The sequence below is a fragment of the Austrofundulus limnaeus genome, unplaced genomic scaffold (genome assembly GCF_001266775.1).
Source record: "Austrofundulus limnaeus strain Quisiro unplaced genomic scaffold, Austrofundulus_limnaeus-1.0 Scaffold141, whole genome shotgun sequence".
NCBI classification, from domain to species: Eukaryota; Metazoa; Chordata; class Actinopteri; order Cyprinodontiformes; family Rivulidae; genus Austrofundulus; species Austrofundulus limnaeus.
In genome coordinates, this window is record NW_013952543.1 from 728,891 (window position 1) to 739,287 (window position 10,397).

The window sequence follows — 10,397 nt, forward strand, 5'->3', positions numbered from 1 at the left end:
ATTTAATACTATTTATTCTTCATATTTGATGATTTATTCAATTACATATATCAGAGCATTTCTGTCAATGTGGTTCTAAATATAAACAGGCTCGGGGTGGGGGTGGTGTTCGATTTGTTGAAAGTAGTGACCCGCCGCCCCTCCTCGAACGACTGGTCGCACCAGTGAGACCTGAATTCTTTTCTAGTCGCACTATTAAGAAATCAAGTCACATTTGAAAGCAAATTGGTTGCACTCTAGAGGTGTGGTTTGTTATTTTCAGATGAAATTACACAACATCATGATATGAAGGCATGGTGTAAGCTGCACCTGTGGATGGTCAGGTAGAGTCTCATCAGCTCTGTGAACTGGGGCTCACTGTAGCCCAGCATGTTGGTGAAGTTGTGAGACCAGTCCAGGTTGGAGTCGATGGCTCCGATGCTGCTGCCTTCACGGTACAGGTTGCGGTAAATCTTAGCAGCAATGCAGGGCAACTTGGCAATCAGGTCCATTGAGTCTTCATAGACAAACTAAAAATATGAATTAAAAATAAAATGTGTAAGAATCAGCAAGATGCCACGCCAGCAGCCCTGTGAGGTCATAATGTTTCCCTACGCAGCAGAGCTGTAACGTAACTAAGTACAAATACTTTGTTAGTGCATTTAAGTAGAATTTTTGGGTATCTGTACTTTACTTAAGTAATTATTTTTCAGCATACTTTTTACTTCTACTTCTTTTATTTTCACACAATTATCTGTACTTTCTACTCCTTACATTTTTTAGAAAGGCAAGAAATAGAAAGTTGTTACTTTTATTTCATTTTGCTTGTTTTCATTCCAGCTTGTTGTAAAAAATAAATACTATCCATATAAATTGTGTCTCCTAGATAGAGTGAATTTAATTGTGGTCGAATGAGAAGTATAAATATATAAAACTCTGATAGCGTATTACTTTGTACACAAACAAGTCATGTCACACTCCAGCAGGACATAATCATTAAAATAAAACAACTGTACTTAAGAAGTATTTGGAGATTTGTGCTTGGTTGATAACAACTTGTTTTGGATTCTGGAGGTCTTTGATTGGTTCCAGCATGGAGTATTACCCTGAAACGTCACTGGCTCTGCTGCATCCTACCCCGTACCATGTGTTTGATCCCCAGCCCCCTCCCTTCCTTCCTTAGCTGCCTTGCACTGAGACAGTGGGTTTTTTGAGCRTATGATTCTGTGTTTCTGTGTAAACATAGAATCAGAGCATCTTTTTTTAAACTCATCTTTCCTACTGTGTGTATTCCAAGCTTTTTAAAGGTAGCACGACCCCTACTGGTTGCCGCATGACCTGATCACTTGTTCCCCCATATTTTTGTTATGAGTGTGTCTTCTTGAATGGGTGTTCTTAAATGTAATTTCATTGTGCAAACAATGACAAAGGCTTTCAACATCATCATCATCATCATCATCATCATTTTATGAATTATATTGGCCGCAGCCCTCGGACAGATTTTTGTTTAGGGGAAAAGGTTTGGCCTCCCTTGATATAGTGTATGTATATAAACTGAAACAGCTAGACTAGTGCATCCTAAATTTAACATTAATTACTTATTTTAATACAATACAGTCATTTCTGCATTTTTCTGGGAGGTCACCACCTAATAAATGTCAATACAGAAAACCTAACTGCTCTTTTTAAATCAGTACTTTTACTTTTAATAGTTAAGTACAAAAATATCAGATACTTTAAGACTTTTACTCAAGTAACATTTATAAAGGAGACTTTTATTTTTACCAAGTAATTTTTTGTTAAGATTCTTGTAATTTTACTCAAGTATCACTTTGTGGTACTTTATACAAYACTGCCACACAGCACTCAAACAGAAAACAGGTTATTCATTTTATGACCATTACTTTCAGTATTAAATTCAACACCATTGCATCCATYAGGCCATAATTCTACCAAACACTAAGCCGCTATTTAACAGAATATGATAATAATCTCACCTCCCAGTACTTGGACTTGTGGACTCCCTCGGAGTAGGCTCGGGCAAAACTGCTCTCACTGTTCAGAGCTGTGATAGCAGCACTGAACTGAGACATGGGGTGCAGATTTGTGGGGAAATTATCCAACATGGTGACAACGTGAGAGGGGAGCGCTGCTCTCTTCGCCCACTCTTTGGACACCCAGCTTACCTGTGGGGGGTGGGGCAAAAAATTATGAATTTACATCAACTTACATTTGTCTAAAAGGGAAAAAAAGAACTCAAATTTTCACCTTTGACACTGCAAAGATGACAAAACAAAGGGTACAAAATGTAATGAGAGAAATGCCACCATCAGTTAAAAGAAGAAGGGATTTTAGTTGAAAGCATTATCTTATAAATGGTGAAGATTGTTGCAGTTTTTAAAAAAGATAATAAAAACGCATGCAACACAAGCACAAGGAGCTGCTGCTCACAAGAGGAAACAATAAAATTACTCTAAATCTAAAAACAGTTTTCAGACTGCCTATTTTCAAAATTTCAATCCTATATGCTATAAATAAAACAATTAGAAAGTTTCCTTCAATTAAATGCAGAGATTATTTGTTCTCTTTGGTCAACAATATTGTTCCTGCCAAGACATTAAAACGTTTTCGTAATGCATGCGTTTAGATTTGCTCACACTGAAGCTTCAGTGTCAAATGTGCTTATCTTTTACAATTTTGTGACTAAACTTAGAGCCTTGTGTGGCAAAGCATGTACGCGTTTTAAACAGAAWTGTATTCAGGCTTCAAGAGGATAGTAGTATGTAGTTTGTGGCATCAAAAGTCAATCACAGAACKTTAAAACTTCCTAATATTTCTTTTTGTAAAACGTTTTATCAAAATTGCTTCTTCATTTTTTCTGGTTGTCTGTAAGTACCACATTTTAATCATGAGGTACCTCAAAACTTGTGTGATGAAAACATGTGAAACTGTCATAGAATTAGGGGTGCACGGCCCGATATCAGGGGATTACGACGTCATACTTATCGATCCGATATAACAAGCAGAACCGATAACATATGTACATGTTTGCCAGTGCGGTAGTGGGTGTGCTCATCWATTTTTATCTTTTTTGGTCAAACTGCTCCCCATCCTGCCCGACCAGCGCAACGTTCAAATGGCGTCGGAAAAAAACAATTGTCTCACTAGAAAACAACAAGCTAGCATTCAAGAACTCATCGAGACTTAAATCATTGCTGAGGCTTTTCACAAATCCAAAATAATTGCCAGAGAAGACGCAAATCTCAAGCACTTCAACGATTGAAATGATGGAGCTCGACAAGCAGCCGTTTACCCTCGTTAAAGACCAAAGCTTTTATCTCCTTGTTACCCCAGATTTACATTACTTGCGTTCTGTCTCCGTTCTGTCTCCGCTGCGCAGGTCGCAGCTGCACCGTTTCAAGTCCAGTTTACACTACCTCCGCTCCGCTCCGGTCCAACAGACGTGCAGGAAGCAGATTGCATGATAAATTCAGTGATAAGTGTGGAAGTCACAGCAAAAAATAATTAATTCTGTGAAAGACGAACTCCAAACACAGCTGAAAACAACGATCTAAAGGCTTTTGGTATCTGTGTTGAAACTGTCTCACTGTCGGCTTTCTGAAACTTCTGATTTCAAAATAAAATCCATGTGTATCGTGTGTGTACACATATGCTTCATGCTACATTTCTATCTGCTTCCCAAACAGAACAATACATTCTGACAGCATTTGTGTAGAAATATATCCGTATATTTATTACTATAGCTGCAATTTCGACATTATTTCGCCGAACAGTGTCTTATTTTGAAATTACGGATGTTGTGCTCATGTCTTTTGCTGTTGGTGCAATGCAATCTTTAAAAACTGACTCCGGCGCTGCTCCGTCGTCCGGCAAAAATAGGATCTGTTCTAATTTTGACGGATCGCCGTCCGCTCACCGCCGCCCTGCGCAGCCAGTGTGCAGCCAGTGTAAACACTGTCATTGATTATAATGGGTGAGTATTTGCTGCGGAGGTTGGAGCGGAGCGGAGACAGAATACAAGTAATGTAAATTAGGGGTTAGCCACGGTTTACCATGCTGAGCTGCTGCTGCATCTCTCTCTTCCAGTAAGTAATGCGGTCGTAATGCATTCACACTTTGATTGACAGTGCATAACCTATCTCAGAAGCACTGTTTCAGGCAGAAAAGTATTTTAAATGATATAATAATAATAATAAAAACAAATGTACTTTGAATCTAACTTGTGTTAGTGAATTATCTGTTTTGAACTTGTGGAATGACTTATTCTCTTTGTACATATTTGTTTAAATCTGAGATCAGTGTTAAAGGTCTTTTTTATATAAAAAATGTGCCTTATTTAAAACTATGGCCATTTGAGAAGTTGTTTTGTTCGATATATTTTAAGAAATGTTTACTTGCCAAGAGTTTATTTCAAATAATATAATTTACAGTGTCATTTGGTTTTGGTCTTGTTTATTTATGTTATGATCTTACCCATTTTTGACTAGTCTTATCTNAGATCAGTGTTAAACGTCTTTTTTATATAAAAAATGTGCCTTATTTAAAACTATGGCCATTTGAGAAGTTGTTTTGTTTGATATATTTTAAGAAATGTTTACTTGCCAAGAGTTTATTTCAAATAATATAATTTACAGTCATTTGGTTTTGGTCTTGTTTATTTATGTTATGATCTTACCCATTTTTGACTAGTCTTATCTCCTGGCATGGTTATTATCGGTTATCTGCTACTAGAAGGAGAAAGTTATCGGTTCTTAAAATAAGTTATCGTGCATCCCTACATAGAAAAAAACTAAGCATTTATTAAGGTTACAAAGTAACCTCATTTGCAATATTTCCTTTTATCTAATGCCTGCCTTCTCTGAACACAATGTGACAAAACACTTGTTCATATTCTTTTTTTTTTTTGAGCAAGAACAATCATTTTATAAAATGTATGAAAAAAATTTAGCAAGAACAGTTTGAGCCACCAGGACCAAAAAATAAATAAATAAATTAAAAAAATAAAAAACAGCCAACATTTGCTTATGCTTACTGTAGTGCACATTAATAATTTATTGTGACRTCTCCCAGCCACTCACCTGCTCCTCAGTTGGGATTTGTCCTGTGATCAGAAGCCAGAAGAGGCCCTCAGGCAGAGGCTCCTCACCTCCTGGAGCTTTAGGTAGCAACTTCTGACACTCTGGAATGCTGTAGCCCCTGAAGCGTATGCCCTGTGGATTAAAGGAAAAGGGGAACAAATTAAAATAGTTTGTCTTATGTGGTAAACAGAACAATCAACTAAAACAGTATACTGGTAAGTTTTTTTAAATGCAAAGTAAAGAGAAAGCAAAGATTTTATCTCTCTATGGCTCCATGGTTGTGAAATAGGAAGACACTGACACTTTTCCACTGATAGCTGTCACTGATAGCAAAAACTAAGAGGAAGCCAATAAAAGTGTTCAAATAATAACAGTCCTGACACGCAGGCACTAGAACAATACTTGTTCTGTGAACAGTATGTAGTCCTGGCATATTCTTAGTCTAAATGAAAATGTAATAAGATTTTATTTATTTTATTTATAGATACAACCTGTGATGAAAATCAACCCTTTGTTTTTGTAACCATAACAAAGATGAGACCACCAGTGTGCCATATGTCAGCATGAGCTTTAAGACTCACCTCCTCAGGATCCAATACGGAGGTTTCATATACCAGACCCTTCATTCCTCTCATACCACCGTACACCTTTAAAAAAAAAAAACACAGCAACCATAAGCATATACCAACATTACATTATGAAAAATAAATAGCTTTACTAACATTAGAGAGTTTGTGTTTGTAGTTGTCAGTATGTTAAAGACACTTTTTAAAGCCTGAAATATATATTTTTATGCAAGTGTAAGAAATTGGTGATACGATGTATCGCAATACTGCAAGCAAGGCAATATATTGACTTTTTTTCTCCAAAAATTTATTTCAATGCCYTTAATAATTCCTATGATCGTTGCATTTGGCCACTTCCGTATCATCCCACAGGGACTCCCTTCAGCTTAAGGTGTAACACAGATGCCTGCCTGCCTTTCGTAACAAGACGGCTCTGCTTGCAGGCTGCAGTCAGAAGAAAGAGTGACCGGTGCGGGACACTTTAATTTTCTTAAAATACGGGACATCCTGGCTAATAARGGACATTTGGCAACACTACCTCAGATTTGAAGGCAGCTGATGTCGGTTTAATCTGCCCAAATTTAGCCATTGGTACTTCGTGCTAATGTTTACTCACAATGCTAACGTTTGAGCCTATACTCTCTGGCTCTTTAGGAGTGCAAGAGCTAAAAGGATGACTGACTGCTGCCAACAAGGGGCTGGAGGCTAAATTACAACACTGGAATTACCGTAACTGCTGGCATGAAAAGTTACATTTTAAATCTTAATTAAAAATGGATACAGTGCTTTAGAGAACTGATACAGTATCAAGAAATGAAATATCACGATATTTCAGTGTATCAATATTTTCTTACACCCCTGATAATAAAAAGTTGGCAAGACTAAAAAAAATTAACAATAGTGTGGACAAATAATAAAATTAAAACAAAGTGGTCTGATAACAGAAAATAAAGACATCAATTTCTTTAAAATCCATAAAGAAACCAACCATAAAACGTTTCTATCATGTTGTAAAGGTGTGTGAGCCCATTTGTATAAGATCCACAGTTTACAGCCATTTTGCATGACTCAGCTGAAATGTGTGCTGTCAGAAATCTATATTCATGTACATGGAGTCTAAATTGTAAGAGATWCGACTGCACAGGGATACCTACTGCAGTAAGCAAGTCTGGGCAGGCCTAAATGGATTATGTGTAGCTACCATGCCACTATTAATCCTGGTCATGGTCAATAGCCTAAATGTCCCCTCGTAGATTAAAACACTGAGTCAGAAATTCAGTTCCTTTTTTTAAAAAAAAAACATTTGTCACTGTATTCTACCCTATACATATAATTAACAAATCTAGAATTACTCACCATATCCACAGTAATCTGACCTATGTTGGTTTTTCCATACTGTTGTTTAAAGTTTTTCACCCTGGTCTGTTCTTTTGGAATAAGATCTGCCAGAACATCCTTCAGATTCTGAAAGAAAGAAAAAAAGTTTAGTAAAGCCCTTAAATAAACACTACTACAATAAGAGACATTCTTTTGATGTGGACTACAGTTAAACAGACTATTTATAGACATTTCTAAGAAAAAAAATTGATCTGTACATGTTTCATGACAAAGGTCAGAATGTTCTGTTAAAACCTGAAAGACTGCAGTCAAAAATGGCTTTTACTGCAGTMTACATAATTCTTTTAATTTTAATATAAACAATTGTGCACAATCTAAAACAAGTAAAACATATGTAAACTAAATTAGTCTACTTACTGTTGTTGCTGCGCTGGCATTTCTAGCAGCCACAAAAAAGAAAGTGGCATTCTGTGAATTAGAGAACAGAAATCTGACTGTAAGAGCAACAAACAACCAAAATAAAACTTATACATGAACTGAAACAGCTCAAAGGTTACAAAATATTATGGCAAAACATTACTATTTCTGACAGTTTAAGTGAGACTTGGGCTGGATGATATGKTTATAATTTATATCACTAGATAACTCCTAATTTTACAATACTATTTTGATATCAATATGAATAAAAATGTCAGAAAAACTGCCAAGAACACCGATCTTTACTGAACCTACAAATCTCATGCACTTCAAGATGTCTTCAACTGAAATTATGACAAGTTCCTGTGCTCATGTTTTCAATRTTCATAACTTCTACGATGAGGTTGGGAACCCAAAGTAAAGTCTCAACCTTAACTTTWAAAACCAATGATTACAAAAAACAGCTGCTAGGGAGTGCTTTRCTRTTTTTATTTTATTTACCTTACCAAAAAGATTTTTAATTTGTAACCCAAACAGTTTTTGACTGATGAGCAGTAACACAGTACTAATTACTTGCTTAACGATTGTGTACTAGTTTAAAATTGAACACTAGGCACCCCAGGCTCAAATATGGTTTGCATGTGTACTTATACTAATCTGAAGACAGTATTTWGCACTTAAGTGGGCCTTTTATTATTATTATCAACATCCTTTATGTCTAAAAATGACAAATTTCCTAAAAATGCATTCATAGGCCTTTTATCTGGAAAAATTCAGAAAGTTAAAATCCTTCTCAGGGAGAAACACATTTGTTTATAATTAATATTCCCCAGGCTACGTCTTGTTGGAGCAGGGACAAAATGATGGGAGGTTAAAAAAGACATACTACAACAAGTTATGAAAGTGCTTGGAAGACAAAATTCTTGCAATTATATAAAAAAGAAGCTGAAACATTATTTGAACTCTTAAACAGAATTTTTATTTTTTATTTTTTCATTAGAGGATAGAGACGGAGGAAGTGAACTCGTTACAAATGAATAGGGTCCAACTAAAGGTCCTCAACACAAAAGGTGGGTTTGTGCTGAATACACAGCTGAAMGTGATTATGCAACAACTTGGGGTCTCCTATTAAAAGCTTTGACTCAGTCATTCTCAACCTCCACCAGGCTGAGATGAAGTGTAAGAATGCATTTTAATTTTTAGTTTAAATTCAGGATGTTTAATCAATTTTATGTATAGGCCACTTCAGCTAGTAAGGAGGCAGTTTGAAGAACACTTGTTTATAAGTAAATACACTAAACTTGACTGTCAGAGACTAACATTGTTTATAGTTAACAAAACAAACAACCTTGTTAATGGGCAAAACATTGCTGTAAGCCAATGGTGTCCAAAGTCAGTCCTCAAGGGCCGGTGTCCTGCATGTTTTAGGTGCTGCCCTGGTTCAACACAGCTGAACCTTAGGAGTGTCTTATTAGTGAGCCTCTGCAGACCTGAGAAGGCAAATCATCTATTTGAATCAGCTGTGTTGAAGCAGGGACAAATCCAAAACTTGCAGGAGACCGGCCCTTGAGGACCGGAGTTGGACATGCCTGCTGTAGGCAAACAAACACACAAAATAACCCAATGACAGTCAGAGGTGAGTAAAATCAAACAGAACATTTGTTAAACTTGTATTTTTGTTTTAAAAAATGCCGTTATTGACATTTCCAACATCAAAAATTAACAACTCCCTAAGAAAAACTAAGAGAAAAGCCTCAGGCCATTTTATTTTAATCATACAGTTTAGAGTAATTAACTATTATGCAACTACAAAAAAAAAAAAAAAAAAAAAAAAAAAAAAAAAAACAGCTAACTCATAACTCTCACGAGCTGAGAGCACTGATAAGAGAACAGGTTAAAATGTGTCAGAGGTCTGCTCTACAAATATAATGCACACCAGTTCAAGCAAGGTAGGAAATCATTAAGTCACCTAAACAGGCTGGAAGCAGGACCTTCTGGACAACTTTTGTAAATATTTTAAATGAAAGTGGCATGCAAAAATGAGCCTGTATTGAAAGGTCRGTGGGTGAGACAGCAGGTTGTAATCACAGGTAAACTGCAGCCAGTGCATGCACTTAGATCATTGTCTGGCACCTTGTGAAAMCCTGTGATAAAATAATAAAATTACCCAATTAACTATAAAAACTCATTCTCAATTTACAAGTCTAAATAGACAGTCTTTTCCCTRTAATGAATTTTAAATTATTTAAACACACACACACAAATCCTGTTCTACAGAACTGTTTAAAAATATGATTTACACAATTATGCAACATCTGTCAAAAAGGAGGAATATTAGATAATAATATGCTGAAAAGTATGTGAAGGTCAACAATGGAAGTAAAATACACGTTTAAATACGATCAKGGTTTTTATAGACGGCCAAACATATGAATGACAGTTAGCTAAATATCAAATGAAAGGAAATCAGCTCTTAAGSTCGGGTATAACACAGTCTGGTAACCCTGCCTGAGGAAACATGATGTCCAAGATCATGGGACTGACAAGGCCAGCGTAAGCTAACGTGAGCTAACGAGACATAAGTTCACATTCAATAATGACGGAATAAACCCGCAAGAAACGAGCGGCACACCTAAAATACTTGACAAAGAGTGAGCAGTAACCACCCACACAATTGTTCAACTGCATTTCACACTGTGGCTGACAAGGCTGGGCTAGCTATTAACTATTAGCCAGCTAATACATTGTTAGCTAGCTAGCCAAAAGTTAGCTCCAAGAAAACGTCGGCAACTTTGACTTAAAAAAACCCACTAAGTTCGTTTTATGAAGTCTTACCTTTGAATTAAGAAGTTTAGGCACTAGCCTGCTGACGGTCAGAAAGGACATTGCGTCTGTAATAAAGAGTTACTTCTACTTAAACTACACACCAAAGTAAGCCACTGCCAATGGACCGCGGAGCTAGTTGAAGGTGCCCCTCCAGAAGAGAGAAGGTTGAAGA

The 10,397-nt window shown here is 36.4% G+C and overlaps 1 protein-coding gene across 1 annotated transcript in view; it reads right to left on the minus strand.

Moving 5' to 3' along the window:
- The window catches only part of cs (citrate synthase), a 16,717-nt gene extending 6,320 nt beyond the window's left edge, over positions 1–10,397 (minus strand). The window contains exons 1-7 of the mRNA XM_014016246.1: positions 10,235–10,397; positions 7,400–7,450; positions 7,001–7,108; positions 5,660–5,725; positions 5,079–5,210; positions 1,977–2,165; positions 310–509 (exon numbers count right to left, since the gene is read on the minus strand). Coding sequence (XP_013871700.1) covers positions 310–509; positions 1,977–2,165; positions 5,079–5,210; positions 5,660–5,725; positions 7,001–7,108; positions 7,400–7,450; positions 10,235–10,285 — 797 coding nt within the window. The 5' untranslated portion in view covers positions 10,286–10,397. The remainder of the gene's footprint in view (positions 1–309; positions 510–1,976; positions 2,166–5,078; positions 5,211–5,659; positions 5,726–7,000; positions 7,109–7,399; positions 7,451–10,234) is intronic.